General features: G+C 24.1%; 2 protein-coding genes across 2 annotated transcripts in view; one reads left to right on the forward strand and one right to left on the reverse strand.

Annotated features, from left to right (window-relative positions):
• Positions 1-11,603, forward strand: part of LOC117172430 (nuclear export mediator factor NEMF homolog) — a 29,916-nt gene extending 18,313 nt beyond the window's left edge. The window contains exons 7-11 of the mRNA XM_033360354.1: positions 1,186-1,484; positions 5,499-5,667; positions 5,761-6,028; positions 10,945-11,213; positions 11,301-11,603. Of these exons, the coding sequence (XP_033216245.1) occupies positions 1,186-1,484; positions 5,499-5,667; positions 5,761-6,028; positions 10,945-11,213; positions 11,301-11,499 (1,204 nt within the window). The 3' untranslated portion in view covers positions 11,500-11,603. The remainder of the gene's footprint in view (positions 1-1,185; positions 1,485-5,498; positions 5,668-5,760; positions 6,029-10,944; positions 11,214-11,300) is intronic.
• Positions 11,604-11,725: 122 nt separating this feature from the next.
• The window catches only part of LOC117172431 (serine/threonine-protein kinase VRK1), a 22,430-nt gene continuing 15,499 nt past the window's right edge, over positions 11,726-18,656 (reverse strand). Inside the window, exon 7 of the mRNA XM_033360355.1 lies at positions 11,726-12,083. Within this exon, the coding sequence (XP_033216246.1) occupies positions 11,976-12,083 (108 nt within the window). The 3' untranslated portion in view covers positions 11,726-11,975. The remainder of the gene's footprint in view (positions 12,084-18,656) is intronic.

Consider the following 18,656-nt stretch of genomic DNA (forward strand, 5'->3'; position numbering starts at 1 on the left):
GTTAAGAAAATTAATTTTCAACTAAGATGTATAATCTTTAACTGGAATAATTGAATTTTCAGGTAAAATTATTAATCTTTCATTCAAAATCATTGATTTTTTAACCAAAATTGTGAATTTTCAACCAAACATTTGAATTTCAACATTGTAATTTTATTTTCAACAAAAAAGTTGGATTGTTAACTTAACTGTTGAATCTCTAACTGGAATAGTGGAATTTTTAACCAAAAAAATTAATTTTCTACCAAGAAGATTAATTTTGTAAAAAAGACGAATTCTCTACTAAAAATAAAATTTTCAACCAAAAATTGAACGGTTCATTTTTTGGTTTAAGTACCTAATTTCCAACCGAAAAGATGAATTTTTAATTAAAATAATGGAATGTTCAACTAGAAAAAGTTACATTTTGAACCAAAAAAATGAATTTTTAACCAAAAAGGTGAATTTTCAATAACATACTTGAACTTTCAACTGAAAAACATCAGTTTTCAACAAAAAATAGAATATGTAACATTTTCAGTTAAAATAATTATTAAGAAAAACGAATTTTCAACCAAATAGTTTAATACAGTAACATAAAGCTACTTCTAGAACTTAAGAATCATTATTATACAATTTTATATTGCAATTAAAAAATATATATACCAAACACGCTTTCGAAATAATTCCTCGACATTTCCAGGTTTTTCGAGGGATATAAACATTCCCTGTCAATTATAGTTTTTTTAATGTGAAAATTCAAATTTTGGAAAATTCAAAAAAATTTCCCCATTGCTTCGAAAATGATGGCAAAGTTTTTTGATGTACAGGGTTTGCTAGTGAATAATAACAAAAAAATATAAATTGTTTTTTTTGGATTGCGTCCTATGCACACATTTTTGAAAAAATTGAATTTCTCGAGCCTAACATTTCTTTAGCTTGAGTCAAAGAAACATACTGTTATTGTGTTTTTTCGAGAAAACAATTTTTTTATTGATGTTCCAGCTTTCAAAAATTGTAAATTTTACAGTTTTGAGCAATTTTTACAACTTGCTTAGACTAATCTTTCAGGCACAAAAAATGATGGTGCTATTCCTACAAAAATATCGTGACACACCTATTTTTCAGGGAAATATTTCTTTAATAGTTTGAAACTTTTCAAAAATTGGAAGTAATTTTGAATAAGAATAAATCATTTGTTTTTAGTATCGCTTGGGAAGCAAAAGTAGTGGCAGGCGCGTGGTGGGTCAATAGCGATCAAGTATCGAAAACCGCACCAACTGGAGAGTATTTAACCACTGGATCATTTATGATTCGCGGTAAAAAAAATTATCTCCCTCCATGCCAATTAATTATGGGATTGGGATTCATGTTCCGCCTGGAAGAAAGCTCGATTGAGCGTCATAAAGACGAGAGGAGAGTCAGAACTCTCGAGGATGAGAACGAAGAAAGCTTTACGGAAACTGATAAAGAAATTGAAATCGAAGGTGGAGATGATGAAGAAGGTATTTTTTCCATTTTATGAATTGCATTTCTTTTATTTTTTAGCAGGGACAATCCATTAACTATGCTGCCAATTTGAGGGGGTTAAAAATTGATATTTTTAGTTGAAAATCCTTCTCTTCAAAATTCGTGTTTTTTAGTATACATTTAATCTTTTTCGTTGAAAATGTATCTCTTTGGTTCGAAATTTAACTGTTTTGTTAAAGATTCGTTTTTTATTATATTACATTTTTTTAAATTTGAATAACAAATTTTTGTTGTTGAAATATTATCAATTGCACTTTTTTTTTGAGAATTTATCTTTTTTATTTGAAAATTCTACTACTTAGTTAAAAGTTTAACTTCTTTGTTACTAATAACTTTTTGTTGCAGATTCGTCATTTTAGTTTTTTTTGGTCTGAAAATCTATTCTACTTTTGGTTAAAAATTTGTATTTCTTTTATTAAAAATTGATATTTTCGATTTAAAAAGTCAAGCATTTGTTTAAAAATTCATCTATTTTGTTATAGATTCAACCATTTTGCTGAAAATTCATATTTTTTTGGTTAAATCCAACTGTTTTTTTTTTTTATTTAAAATTAAAATAGTTGTTGAAATATTCAGTATTACAGGTTCTGTTGAGGATTAATCTTTTCGGTTTGAAAATTCAACCGCTTTGCAGAAAATTCATCTTACTGACTTAAAAATTGAACAATTGTATAGAAAATTAAATTAAATAGTTGAAAATTTTTTCTTTGATAACTCATATTTTCGCAGATATCATTTTTGTATGTTAAAAAATGCAACTGTTAGGTTGTAAATTCATTTTTGTGTTTAAAAATTAAACTATTTTAGTAGAAAATACAATTATTTGGTTAAGAATTAAAATATTTATTTAAAAAAATTAAATATTTGGTAGGAAAACAACTTTTTTTTTGTTAAAAATCGGTCTTTTTGGGAACAAAATTAATCTTTTTCTTTTAATTTCATCTTTTTAACTGTAGATTAAACTATTTTGTTCAAAATTCTTTTTTTGTTCAATATAATTGGTAGAAAATTCGTTGTTTTTTTTTGTTGTTGAAAAATAATGTTTTATATCTGAAAATGTAAATTTTCCATTTTTGAATTAGAACTTACCTTTTTTAGTTGAAAAGTGATCTTGCTTAGATAAAAATTCAACTATTTATTTGAAAAATTAACTAGTGATAAAAAATGTTTTTTTTTTTAAATTAATTTAAAATTAATTTTTTAAACTAAAATATAAGTGTTCCATTTTTTGGTGAAAAGGTATCTTTTTTAGTTAAAAAAATATCTTTCTTAGTTAGAAATTCAACTATTTCGTTAGAAAATAAATTATTTATTTGAAAAATGAACTACTTGGTCAATTTTTATATTTTTTCTTTATTTGAAAATTTAATTATTTAATTGAAAATTGAACTATTTTGGTAAAAACTTGAACTATTTGGTGTCGTTTCTTCCTCTTTGGTTTAATTTAACTGGTAGAAAATTAGTTTTTTTTTTGTTGAAAATTAATTTTTTAAACTAAAAATGTATCTATTCCATTTTTGTTTGACATCTTATTTTTTATTTTGAAAATTCAACTGTTGGGTTAAAAATTCGATTGTTTTGGTAGAAAATTCAACTGTTTTGTTAAAAGTTAACTATATATTTGAAAAATTAACTGCTAAGTAAACAATTTTTTTTAATATGCATTATTTTTTAAACTGAAATATTACTATTCCATTGTTGGATAAAATCTCATCTTTTTGAGTTGAAAAATTAAGTACTTGGTCTATTTTTTTTAAATTCATAGTATAGAGTAACAAATTCAACTGTTTTGTGGAAAATTCATGTATTTTGTTCAAAATTCGTCTCTTTCGCTCGAAAATTAATCTTATTTTTGGAAAATTCTTCTTTTTGGCTGTGGATTCAATTATTTTGTTGAAAATTAATTTTTTAACTGAAAATTGATCTATTTAATATTTTGTTAGAAACCTATCTTTTTGTTTTTAGTTTAAAATTCAACTATTTGGTTAAAATTTTAACCATTTATTTGAACAATTAACTAGTTGGTTGGAAATTCACTTTCTTTGTGTAATATTCACCTATTTTTCAAGAAAATTGTACTATTCTTTAAAAGCCTTTCAGGGTGGCCGTTTTAATCGAAGAAAAAAATTCCCGGGCATTTCACGGGTTTTTCCCGATTCGCATACATTTTTCACGGTCAATGAAATTTAAAAAATTGAACTATTCGAAACATTTTTCCATTGAAAGTAATAAACAATAAACAACAAATTAAATTTACATGTATGAAATGGAAGGTACTAACACTTTTCAATTGAAAGTTTTAAAAATGAAATGTAGATAAACTGCAAAATTTAGAAGTTTTATAAATTATAGAGTTCAAAGATTCAGATTAAACTCCAAAAATATAAATCTCACGTTCACATTTTCAATACTCTAAATTTAAGAACCAAGCAATGAACATAAAAAATTTTCAAAATAATATTTTTTCAAGTAATTTGAAGCTAGACAAATTAAGAAATGAAAAATACATTTTTTTAACTTAACAATTTTTTAATTAGAAGTTCAATTATTTTCGTTTTAAATAGTTTAAGCATCCTTCAAAAACTTAAAAAATTTTACTTCAAAATATTGAGGAATCTAGAAGTGGTTTTATATTTTTCCAAATTTAAAATCATTGTTAAGATTTTTTCGAAACGATTAAATGTATTTGTAAATGAATTGAATTTTTCCTACAACATTTAGAAAATCCTGCAAATTAAACAAAAATCCTTATATTTCGAATTTATAAATAACAATAGGAACACTTATTATTTGTAGAGAAAATTAGAGTAATTTTAAGAGATATTTAGAAGTTTTAAAAATATCAAAATTAAATTTAGAACTTGAAATGATTTAAAATCATTTACAAGGAAGTTTGTTATTTCAACCAATAAATTTAGACACTTTTTAAGAATTGTGAAAGGCTTAAAAAGAATAAAAACATTTTCTTAGGATTCCTAGGAAAATTGAAAATGATTTTTCATTTTGAAAAATTATTACAGCAGAAAGTTGAAAAGATTTTAAGAGATTTCCAAAATGATCAAAACAGAACCTTAACAATTTTAAGAATATTTTTTAATTTGCAGGACTTTCCAAAAGTTGTAGGAAAAATTTGGTTAATTTTAAATTGTATTTTGAAGTTTTACACAAAAATATTAACACACTTTTTTCAATTACTTGAAGATATTTCAATTTTTAAATTAATTTTCAATCTTTTCAAAACTACCAAATATCTCTTTAAATTACTCAAATTTTGTTTACAAATAATAAGTTTGAGTTGCTACTTATACGTCAAAATTTAACAATTTGTCTTACAAATTAAACATTTTTTAAACAGAACAATGCAAATTGTAACGTTAAAAGTAAAAAAGCTCTTCGAAATTCGACAGACTTAAAGCTTTCTATGTAAAACAATTTAGTTTCAAAATTTTTACTTTTACATATATTTGTATTCAATTTACTCGTCTTAAATAAACAGTGAAGTTTTTAATGGATAAGAAAACTAATAAAAATAATATATTTATAAATTTATTTATTCAATTTAATATAAAAAATAATATAAAGCAATATCTAAAACTTTGAATTCAAAATATTTTATTGATGAATAATTAAAATTGTTATTTAAAAATAAAATTATCGGAATAAAAGATATTATATTAATTTCAACTCGAATTCAAACAGTTTACAATTTGGGAATTCTCAAATTTCGAACAGATTTTGAATCGTTTTGTCAAATCAATTATTCTTCAGTTTTTTATACTTTAATTATTTACAAAAATATTGAAATCAAACTTGGGCAAATTTTTCTTCTGAAAATTCGTAAAATTCCCGATCAAGAGATAAATTCACTATCATTTCCCGGTTTTTCCCGGTCTCAGAAAATTCCCCGTTTCCCGATCCAGCGGCCACCCTGGTCTTTGTGGTCAAAAATCGTCGATGGAGAGTAATTTTTTTTTAAATTCTTACTCTAGACATCTGCGAAGCAGAAAACGTTAATTTGAATCCAATCGAGGAAGTAAATGAAACTCCAGAAACCCAAGATGAGAAAATCGAAGAGAAAAATGAAGGAAGTAGCGACGAGGAAGAAAAAGATTCGCTTTTTCCAGACACACAGATTAAAATCGATCTCTCAGGCGCCAAGTATGATAAAATTGAGAAAGATAATTATTTTAATAATAAATATTTTATAATGCAGGAAATGTTGATTTAATATATGATTAATTTTTAATACAGGATGCAACTTCGGGTTGACAATGCAAAGCCTCTAACGAAATTACCAGGCGAGGAAAATACGAAACCTCTTTCTATAAAAAGTAAGGAGAGGAAAGAGAAAGTAAATCCGGAGAATAATCGACAGCACAAGAAATCAGAGAGCGAAGAAGAACCGAAACAAAAACCTCAAACGTTTAAGCGGGGACAAAAGGGAAAGTTGAAGAAAATTAAGGAAAAGTATAAGGATCAGGATGAGGAGGACAGACGCCTTTTAATGGCAGCTTTACAGGTATTTTTTTCATTAGCTTGATTAAATTACTATTTTACACAAATTGCTTGCTAATGCGACTTATTTTTCATTTTGGCTTAAAATATTTTTTTTAAATTCTTCACTAGATTGCCTCAAAAAAAAAAAAAAATATTTAACACATTTTTCAATGGATTTCTAGAAATTTCAAAGATTTAAAAAAATTTGTATGAATTTCATGTGATCACAAAGAATTTAAAACAGTTTCTAGGGATTTCAACAGATATAAAGCATTTTAAAACTATCAAAGAATTTAAAATATCGTGTATTTTAAAAGATTTCGAAGGATTCACAGATTTCAAAATGTGTAATGAAATTTTACTCGATTTTTGTGAGATTTAAGCTTTTTTTTTTAATTCTAACGAATTTAACTAGATTAACATTTCTTTAAGGTTTGTCAAAGAATTTCGTAAGATTTTAGATAATATAAAAGGATTTTAAAAACAGGGTGGCCGTTTTAAACAAAGAAAAAAATTCCCGGTCATTTTCCGGTTCGTAAACATTTTTCACGGCCAATGAAATTTAAAAAATCAAACTATATTCTAAACATTTTTCCAACTAAAGTGATAAACAATAAATAGCAAATTAAAGCATTCAAAGTGGAACACTTGAATTCCAAACTTTTAAAATTGAAGTTTGAAAGTTTTCAAATTAAAAAATTGTGTATTCAAATGCTCAAAAATTTACACGTACCAAATTAAACAATGTTAAATGAAATTCAAATAGACTGCAAAATTTAGAACTTTTATAAATGATAGAGATCAAAGATTCAGATTAAGTTCCAAAAATATAAATCCACACTAACATTTTCAATACTCTAAATTAAAGAATCAAGCAATTAACTTCAAAAATTTTCAAAATTTTATTATTTTAAGTAATTTTAAGCTGGACACATTAAAAATTGAACAACAATTTTTTTAACTTAACAGTTCTTAAATTAGAAGTTAAATTATTTGTATTTTTAATAGTCTGGGCATCCTTTAAAAGCTTTAAAATTTTATTTCAAAACCTTGAGAAATCTAGAGTTGGTTTAAAATTTGTTCAAATTCAAAATAATTTTTGAATTTTTTTTGGGAACTTTTAAATATATATATATATCATGGAATATATATTTCAAAATGAATTGAATTTTTTCCATAACTTTTAGAAAATCGTTCAAATTAAAAAAAATTTGAATTTATAAATAATAGTAGAACACTTATTATTTGTAAAAATATTAGAGTAATTTCAAGAGATATTTAGAAGTATTAAAAAGATTGGAATTAAATTTAGAACTTGAAATAATTTCAAATACTTACAGCCGAATTTAAAATAAAATAGATATTTGCAGATTTTAAACAAAAAATTTAGAATTTTTTTAATGATTGTGAAAGACTTCAAAAGAATAAAAAATGTTCTCAAGATTCTTAAGAAAATTGCAAAATTATTGTAACAGAAACTTTAAGAAGAAGAACATGGAAGATTTTAAGGATTTTTTTTTAATTTGCAGGATTTTCAAAAATTGTAAGAAAATTTCGATTAATTTAAAAATATATTTTGAAGTTCTGAAAAAATGTTAACACACTTCGTTTAAATTACACACTTTTAAAACACTTTTCAAATTGAATAATTAAAATTGTAAAGCTAAAAGTTTAAAAGTTCTTCGAAAATCTAAAGATTCAAAGCTTTCTATGTAAAACAATTCAGTTTTAAATTTTTTTCTGTTAAATATTTGGTTTCAATTTACTCGTCTTAAATGAACTGTGAAATATTGTCAAATAATAAATACTTATTCTTTTTCTACATTCAGAAATTTCAAATTAAATGGGATAAAAATTTAATAATTTAGACTCACAATATTTTTCATTTAATAAAAACCTTTAATTATAACTATATTATTATGGATTTATTTTTAAGTTGAAAATAGAAAAACGCTTTTATACATATTTTAATGGCTAAAAAAATTAATAGAAATCATATGTTAATAAATTTATTTATTCAATTTAATATAAAAAATAATATAAAGGAATTTATTTATATTTAATTTCTTTAAATTAAAATATATGCTTAAAAATCTTAAATGAAAAATTTTTGAAGTGAAAGAGTGTTGAATTGAGCATTCTAAATTAAATGATATAATAATTGATAAATATCACAATTTAACAAATTATTAAAAAAACGGTTGAAATCAAAGTTGGATAACATTTTTATTCTAAAAATTTTGTAAAATTCCCGGTACAAAAATAAATTCACTGTCATTTTTCGGTTTTCCCCGGTCTCATAAAAAATTCCCGGTCCAGCGGCCACCCTGTAAAAAGGTATCCAGGATATCAATGATATTTTTAAAGGACTTTGAGGGATTTCAACGGATTTCAAGGGATTCAAAACGATTCGAAAGTATTTCACATGATTTTAAAATAAATGAATAAAGATTGTCTACTTAAATTCTGAAAAAAATTCCCTTAGATGAATTTATAACCAAAATGTTGAATTTTCAACTTCAAAAGATCAGTTTCCAATCAAAAAATGGAATAATGTTGAATTAAACAAATTTAATTTTCCCTAAACAAATTTTTAAAGAAAGTGATGAATTTCTAACTAAAATAATTAATCTTCAACAGAAATTGATGGACTCTAAACCAAAAAAAAAAAAAGATTTTTTAACCAAACCTTTTAAGTTTCAACCAAGTGGTTCTATTTTCAATAAAAAAGGTGACATTTTCATCTAAACAGTTTTAATTAAAAAAATAAATAAAACATAAATAATAAAAAAATTAAATCAGAGAACTAATCCATTTCAAATTAGGCAGAGCCTTACACTTGAAATCGCAGAATCTCTCGGGGACGAAATATGTTGTTTTTTAGAAGAAATTAGTAGATATATATTTTTCCGATTTGTAAAAAAAAAAAATCTAAAAAGTTACGCGTATTTGAATTTTTTGTTTCGTTAAGAAATAATGAATTTTTTACTTCAACCTCCATTACTTTTGATCTAATTGAGATATTAATTATTTTCTTTTTGATTCTAATTAGCGTTCATCGTCTTTCAAAACACGCCGAGAAATTGAAAGATTTAAAATTAACAAAATGGCAGTGGTTTTTTTGAAAATATTAAAAATAGATTTTCTGAGAAAACCCACTTTTAAATTTCTTGCTAATTTTGTTGTTGTGAACTTGTATCTTGATAGTGAAGATATTTGTAAGTTTGATGCTTGCTAAATAACTGTTGTAGCCAGGAGATATTTTCTTTTTAGTTTACGAGAAAAATTCAAAAATTAAATTTTTAGGAAAAAGAATCTCCCTGGCTCAAAAGTGATATAGCCCTCATAATACTGATAAAATGCCTTACTTTTCAACAATATTTGGAAGAATAAAAAAGGTGGGATTTTCATGAAAATCTTCTATATTATTAATTTCTTCAAATTTTGAAGAAGAAAAAAGCAATTAAAAGTTGAGTTTTTAAGAAAATCGATTTTTAATATTTTCAGAAAACCCGCTGTCATTTTAAAAAATTTAAAACCCTTTTTCAATTTTTCGGGTGATTTTGGAAGAAGACGATGATCGCCATTAGAATCAAAAATATAATAATAAATATCTGAATGAGATCAAATTTATGCAGGTTCAAAGAAAAAAATTCGGGGTTTTTGAAAAACAAAACACAAAATTTAAATATTTTTTGTTGCAAATTGAAAAAACATATATCGCCTAAGTTCCTATTTTCCTAATGTAGGGCCCTGCCTTATTTGAAATAGATTCGGATTTGAAGTGAAAAAGATAAATTTTTAACAAAAAATGGAATAGTAAAATATTTAGTTAAAAAAATTAATTTTCGACTAACATGTTTAACTGGAATAATTGAATTTTCAAGTAAAATGATTAATCTTCCATTTAAAATAATTGATTTTTTAACCAAAAAGGTGAATTTTCTACCAAATATTTGAATTTTCAATTAAAATGAAGAATCTTCAACTGGAATAGTTGAATTTTAAATCAAAAAGATTAATTTTCTACCAAGAGGCTACATAAAGCTATTTCTGGAACTTAGGAATCATTATTATACAATTTTATATTGAAATTAAAAAAAAATACCAAACACGCTTTCGAAATAATTCCTCGACATTTCCAGATTTTTCGAGGCATATTAAAATTCCCTGTCAATTCTAGGTTTTTTTATGTGAAAAAATGGTTTTTATTGATGTTTCCAGCGTTCAAAAATGGTATATTTTACGGTTTTTGAGCGATTTTTACAATTTGCTTAGACTAAGCTTTCAGACACAAAAAATGATGGTGCTATTCCTACAAAAATATTGTTTTGCCGTAATAGGACCACCACTTTTGGTGTCTGAAAGCTTAGTCTAAGCAAGTTCTCAAAATCGCTGAAAAACCCATAAAATTTACCATTTTTGAACCCTGCAAACATCAATAAAAAAAAAGTTTTCTCGAAAAAATAAAATAACATTATGTTTCTTTGACTCAAGCTAAAGAAATCTGAAATTTATATTTTGTTTTATTACTCACTAGCAAAATCTGTACATAAAAAAATGTTGTGATAATTTTCGAAGCAATAGAGAAATTTTATGGAATTTTCCAAAATTTGAATTTTCAAATCAAAAAATACAACAGAAGATATTAATTGATTTCAAAAATTTTTTTTTTTTTTTACTTTTTTCGGATGCCAACTCACAAATATTTTTCGCTCAGTTGAAGCGATTCAACTAAATTTATCATTTTTACTCCGCCCTAATATACACCCTGGTTTATTGTATGCCAGATTTAAAAAAAAAAGTTAACTCTTTAATATTTTATAATTTGCGTGACATTATTTCGGGACCATTTTTCAAAATTTATTCTACGAAAGACACTATTTTGAATTCCTCATCAAAAGAGTCCGGGGCTTGCGCTAATCTGATAAAATTTAGTCTGCAGGTGCCGCAAAAGAGGACAAACGAAAAAGCAGACAGAAAGATCCGTCGGGTCCAAAGCAGCCAACGAAAAAGAAGAATGCTAATCCAAAAAGGATTCCAGTCGTGCAAAATGTCGAAGTTGGAGAAAATCCGGAAGAAGAAGATTTGGGGCCGGCACCCGATATCGATATGTTGGACCAACTGACCGGAAAACCCGTTGAAGAGGACGAACTTCTCTTTGCTGTGCCCATAATTGCACCTTACAACACTTTAGCAAATTACAAGTAAGATTTTATATTCTCTACAAGATATAAAAACCTTCAAAATCGAAGATAAAAACTCTTAACTAAAACCATTAATAACTTTTCAAGGTTTAAGGTGAAAATGACTCCTGGTACCGGCAAAAGAGGGAAGGCTGCAAAAACTGCAGTGGCTGTTTTTCTAAAAGACAAAACAATCACAGCCCGCGAAAAGGATTTGATAAAGTCAGTAAAGGACGAAACTATCGCGAGAAATATACCCGGAAAAGTCAAGATAAGTGCTCCACAGATTCAAAAAGTTAAGAAATAACTTCATCTTGGAATATTTCTATTTAAATATGATTTGCCGAGAATGTTTAATAAATGGTTTAATTACGCTTCGTTAAGAAGTACTGTAAAGATGTAAATATTGCTTGATACTCTTCGAAATTTTCTTATTTATAAAATAAGATTGAGTAACTGAAATTCGTAGATTTATTTTAAAAACAACATTCCCCTATTAATATTCGAATACAAATTATTTTCCCTTTTTTTTATGTTATAAAATAGTTTATTTAAAAACCCACCAATAATACAACGTATAATAAACGCCACGTATGTATATTTTAAAAAAAGGGCAAAATACTGATCGATGTTAATCGTTCTCTCTTTACTGAATAGCAAATTCGATTATTTTTTTCATTATTCCGGTCGACTTTTTCATCTATGAAAGAAAGTTATTGGTAAACTTTATGCCAAATTTCTATTAAGTTATTTTTTCCTTATCTAGCATCTTGTTTCCATTTTTTAACAATCGTCAAACATGTCCGTTTCGGAATCGAGGCTTACGTTTTTTTTCTTGGTCTTCGGAGTGGTTTTTGCTCGTGGCCTCGATCTGGTTCCAGTCTTTATAACCTGAAAATAGTACCAAAACATCTAGGTATTACAATTTTCAGAATTGTCAACGAATTTTTAAGTTTTAAAACTTTTTTTTATTTCAATTAATCCTTTAGCTGCTTTGCAGCTAAAGACTTATGCATATAAATATTTATAAATACATAATAAATATTTAGAAAAAATGTGTATTGGTAATAGGTAGAGTTCTTAAATTCCCGAGAATTTAAGTTCAGGTTATATAACCGATAAAATGACCGAATTTAGGAGAATTTAAAAGAATTTAAGAATTTATGATTTTTGACAATATTTTTTGACATTATTTTCTAGTTCAGACATATACAGGAATTAAAGTGTTTCATATACTTCAAAATTTTCAAATGTATTAATTTATTGCAAAAAAATTTTTTTTCTACTTTAAAAGATAACTCTTTAACGAAATACTGGAATTTTCAACAAAAAAATTGAATTTTTAACATAATAGTGAATTATTCAACCTAAAAAGAAAAATTGTAAAAAAAAGTGCCATAGTTTATATTTTAATCAAAAAAGAATGAAATTTATACAACAGAAGAAAAGAATTTTACCGAAATTATTTAACCTTCAAATCAAAAGACAAATATTTACAACAAATTAATTTTCCACGAAACCGATGCATTTTTACGCAAAAAAATGAAATTTCAAACTAAAAAATTATTTTTTACAACAAAAAACGCGAATTTTTAACTAAAAAATATCAGTCTTAAAAAAATGGAAAAGTTCCAATTTCTATTAAAAAATGAATTCTAAAAAAAAAAAAAAAAAAAAAAAAAAAAAGAGAAGTATTTTACAAAGAAAAAGTTAAATTTTGAACCAGACATAAGCCATTAATAAAAAAAAATCACAATGTGGGTTAACTTTGACCCAAGTAGTTGAATTTTTAATTAAAAAATATTAATTTATAACAAGATAATTAAACTTTTAACTAACGAGATAACTTTTCAACTTGAAATATAAATCTTTAACAAAAAAAATGCTTTCTTAACAAAGCGATTTAACCTAATGTTTTAAACAAATTAGTTAAATTATCAAGCAAAGAAGAACGATTTTTAACCAAAAAGTTGCATTTTTATACAAAAAGTGAAAATTTTTCTCTAACGAATGAAGTTTTAAATCAAAAAAATAAATTTTCAAACAAATAGTTGAGTTTTCTGTTGAAAACGATTTCAGTCGAGTTTTCACGATCAAACTATGCATTTTTTAACAAGAAATAATCTTCTACCAACAAAATTTAATTTTCAATCCAAAAAGACGAATTTTTAACCAAACACGATTACTTTTTAATAAAATTGTTAAATCCTCTAGCAAATAGTTTCATTTTTATCAAAAAGTATGAAATTTATCTTAAATCAAAAGAATTTTTTATTACAAAGAAAGTTGAGTTTTCATCCAAAAAAGATTCCAGGTAACTCAGTAAATTTTCTTATTAAATTAATCTTCTTGTTTAAAAATTCTTCTTTGTAGTTAAAAATGTAAGTATTCTAAATTAATAACAATAATTTTAGTTCAAAATTCAGCTCTTAGGTTGAAAATAAAATTACTTGGCTGAAAGTTCAACTGTTTTGTTGAAAAATAAACTGTTTAATTGAAAACTTGTTTCTTTCTTTGGATAAAAAGGAATTTTTTGCCGTAAATTTGAGTATTTTGGCGATTTTTTTTTTTTTACTTGAGAATAATTATTTTTTTGAACCTAAAAATGTAACTATTGTTCCAGGAGAATATTCCATAATTTTAGTTAAAAATTCATCTTTTTGGTTGAACAATTATTTATTAACTCAAAATTTATTTATTCAATTTTTTATTATAAAATGGTGACATTTTTTAGTACAAAATTCGTTTTTTTTTCTTTGAAAATTGATTTTTTTAAACATAAAACGTAATTATTTTGATGAAAATTCATTAGTTGGGATAAAAAAATTTTCATTTCAAAATGTAATTTTCGTTTTTTGTTCAATTTTTCTTTTTTAGTTAAAAATTCATCTATTTCGTTGAAGATTAATCTTTTTTTTTATTCATCTCTAGCAAATAGTTGCATTTTTATCAAAAAAAAATTAAACTTATCGCAAAGCAAAATAATTTTGTATTAAAAAAAAATTGAGTTTTCTTCCAAAAAAGATTCCAGTTAATTCAGTAACATCAAAAATTGAGTTTTTGTAACAAAAAAATAAGTTTCTACGAAAAATAAATCCAATTTTCAATCTAAAAAGACAAATTTTTTCAACCAAAAAGGATGAATTTTTAACAAAATAGTTAAATTCTCTGCCAAATAGTTACATTTTTATCCAAAGAAGATCAACTTTGTACTAAAACAAATGAAATTGTAATAAAAAACAAATTTTTTTATCAGTGGAACTATCCAGAAAATATTTCAGTTTATTTTTCAACACCAAAATATAAATTTTAAACAAAAAGTAAGTTTTATACGAATTAGTTTATTTTTCAAGAAATTATATAACAGCTTAATTTCTAACCAAACAGTTGCATTTTTATCCAAAAAATTTAATTTCTGCTAAAGCAGGTAAACTTGAAAATAAAAAAGACAAACTTTTAAAAAAAGAGTTGAATTTTCAACAGAAAAGTTAACGAAAAAATGCAATTTTCTATTAATTAAAATAAATTCTGAGATTCTCATAAATTTTCAGAGAATTTATTTATTTTATTTATTAATGGAATGGTTAAACTGCGATGCGCCACCTGGTGACAAAAATCCGAACTAGAAAGAATAGGTACGATTTTAAATATCCATTTTAATTTTGGCATAAAAGTGTTTTAATAATTTTTGTTGCGAAGTTTAAAGTATTGATTGGATACTAAAAATAAGTATTTTTTGGACACAAAAGAGTTTAGATAGAATATACATCTAATAAGGTGACAAATCATATTTTTATACAGAAATATTTTTCTTAGAAGATAAAAATAAAACAATCATTGTTCCATTTATTGTGATTGTCAAAGGATTATAAACTTAAAATCGGGAAATCCGGGAATCTTATGAAACCGGGAAATCTGTCTATGATCTTTTTCAATTATATATGAAATTCATTTTAGAATGCGTATTTCCAAAATCTTCCACTTTAACAAATTTTTAATTTTAGATTTTAATTGTTAAATGTACATTATATTTTAAAGAATTTTAAAATGCAGTTTTAAAGCCTAAGCCATTAAAAATTAGAAGCGTTTGAAATAAAAGATTTGAGATATAAAATATTTTTAGTTGATCAACGGTCAATATAAATTAATAGTGATTTTTAAAATTGAACTGTTCTTCAAGATTTAAAAAGTGAATAGTAATTAATTTTACAAAACGATTGGAAATCAGTTTGCAATTTTAGAATTTCCAGCTTCTAACGTTAAAAATGGAAACTTTATAAACTATTTTCAATTTTAAAATAACTTCAAAATAATATGTTCATAATTAAAGGCTTTTATTAAATTTCATGTATTATTTTAGTCTAAAATATGACATTTTTAAACCAGTCTATTTGGAATTTTGTAATTAAGAAAAATAAGAATTAATATTTATAAATATCTTACTGTTTATTTAAAATCAGTAATTATAGTAAATATTAAAAACTAAAATTTGAACTTTACATTTTAATTGTTCTATTTAAAAAATGTTTATTTGCAAGTAAAATTGTTGAATTTCGGTGTAAATAGCCAACGGCCTAATTTAAAACAAAATCTAGATTTTGGCAGATTTCAAACAAAAAATTTAAAAGCTTTTTAATAATTTTGAATGGCTTCAGAAGATCAAAAAACATTTCATATGAAAACTGAAAGTGATTTTTATTTTGAAAAGATAATTTTGAGTGATTATTTAAAAAGATTGAGAAAAATTTATGAAATTATCAAAAATGAATGTGGAAGATTTTAAGGAAATTGATTTAATTTGGAAGAATTAAAAAAAACTGGATTAATTTTCAGGGATGTTTAAAAGTTCTAAAATAATTTCAAACATAATAAAAAATTTGAAAAAAATGTAAATATGCAGATGTTTCAAGATTTTCAAATAAAATTTTAAATATAAATACTTTAACTTTTAATTCAAGAAGTGTTCAGTTAAAAAAAATGCAATCGTTCAATTTTTTATGTTTCTGGCTTAAAATTGCTTTAAATTATATAATTTTGACAATTTTTAAATGCATTGATTGATTCTTCAATTTAGACTTTTGAGCATTGGAAATGATAACGCGGATTTATATTTTTAGAACTGAATCTGAATCTTTGAACTCTACAGTTTATAAAAGTTAAAACATTTATTTCGCAGTTTAAGTGCATTTAATTAAAAAATGTTCAGTTTAAAAGTGTTAGTAGCTTCCATTTTACACGTGTACATTATTGAACATTTCAATCAGATTTGAATACAAAATTATTGAATTAAAAACTTTTAAACTTCAATTTTAAAAGTTTGAAATTCAAGAGTTCCACTTCGAGTGCTTTCATTTGCAGCTCAGTTTCTATTAATTCAAATGGAAAATGACCAGGAATTTTTTTCTTGGATTAAAACGGCCACCCTAAATCGTTTATTATTCGTATTCAATCATCTTATAACAATATTAACAGGATATTTTCATAAGTGGAATAAACCATATTTAAAACATTTTAAAATCACAAAGATGAATTTGCAACGAATACAAATTTTTCAGTAATGAAAAAAAAGTTCATCTACATTATTGAACCTTCAAGCGAAAGGATGAATTTTCTTTAAAAAATAGAATTTTTAACTAAAAATATGAATCTTAAAAAAAATGTATATATATATATATATATATATATATATTTCTTAACAGATTGGTTCAACAAACATTTTCAAACAAAGCAGCTGAATTCTCAAGCAAAGAAGATTAATTTTCAATCAAACAATTACATTTTTATCCAAGAAAGATGAAATTTCTAATAAAATATATGAATTTTTAAATAAAAAAGACAGATTTAAAAAGACAAAAGATTTGATTTTTCATTTTCAAAATATTTTCGATTATTGACTTCTCAATATCAGAATATCAGTTTTAAACAAGAAGTAGATTTTCTACGGAGATATTTAAATTTTCAAACAAAATGGACGATTTCTTAACAAAATTGTTGCATTTTGATCCAAGAAAGATGACATTTCTATCAAAACAAATGGATTTTTAAATCCAAAAGTCAAATAATAAAAAAAAGTTGAACTTTCAACCAAAAAGGATGTTTCTCTAACAAAATTATTGAATTTTCAACTGAAAAGATGCATTTTTATCCATAATAGATACAATTTTTACTAAAATAGATGCATTTTAAAATAAAATGACATATTTTAAAAAAATTGTTGAATTTTCATCCAAAAAAGATTTCAGTTGACTTTGCAACACAAAAATATGAATTTGATTCGAAAAGTAAATTATCTGCGAAAATAGTTGAATTTTCATCCCACATTGATGAATTATACAAAAAATTTAACAAAATTGTTAAATTTTCAAACAAATAATAAAATTTATGACTAAAAAGACAATCTTCAGGAGGAAGCAAATGCAATAAAAAAAAATATAAATACAAGGCAATTAAATTAATAAAAGGAATATTATATCAAGATAATTAATGTTTTTTTAATGATTGTTTTAATTGAAAATTTAATTCTAGTTTTCGTTTAAAAAATAATTTTTTTGAATGGACAAAAGAGAACTATTTTGTTGAGTTTTCTTTATCTTTTGGCTGAGAATTTTTCTTTTAAATTTTAACTGTTCTAATTTTGCTTGGAAATTGATCTTTTTTAGATGAAAATTCATCTACTTTGTTGAAAATGAGCCTCTTTTTGTAGAAAATTAATCTTGTGTGTTGAAAATTCAACTAAATATTTGATTAAAAAATTATATATTTGGCTGAAGATTCAAAATTTAAATTAAAAATTCATTTGTAAGGTGCAAAATTTATCTTTTTTATTTGAAAACTCAACTAAAAAATGTTTAAAAATGCATTTAAAAAAAAAACATTTTTTTACATTAATTTTATTAATCTTCTAGGTGTATGGTTGGTTTTATATTGTACATATTAATATTGACTTTTTTTGCCATTTAAATTGAGCGCTCTTTTCAGTTTCCACCAAACTTAAATTTTTAGGCTGTTGAATTTTATACCAAAATAATGAACCTTGTAACTTGAAAAGAAGAATATACCACAAAACAGTTGAATTTTCGAGCCCAAAACACTAATTTTCTCACAAAATAGTTACATTTTCACCCAGAAAATATGAATTTTAAATAAAAAACTATCAATTCTCAACCAATGATCGGGAAAAAATGAGAAACTTTGCAATATCTTCGATTGTAGCTTCGTAATTTTCACCGCGATAAGATGCAACAATCTATTGCTAAAAAGATGCGTTTTTCAACTTTAAAACAAAAATTAAAAAAATTATAAAGCAAAAATGAAAACTACCAAAAAACGGTTTAGCCACTTTTTTCCTTCAGCAGAGTAAAGAAAATTTGAAAACATATTTTATTCTTCAAGGGCACAGAAATTCTAGGATCATGAGCAAAATTCAAGGACTTTTCAACTTTCAAAAAAAAAAAAAAAAAAAAA

This window comes from Belonocnema kinseyi, chromosome 5, assembly GCF_010883055.1.
Source record: "Belonocnema kinseyi isolate 2016_QV_RU_SX_M_011 chromosome 5, B_treatae_v1, whole genome shotgun sequence".
NCBI classification, from domain to species: Eukaryota; Metazoa; Arthropoda; class Insecta; order Hymenoptera; family Cynipidae; genus Belonocnema; species Belonocnema kinseyi.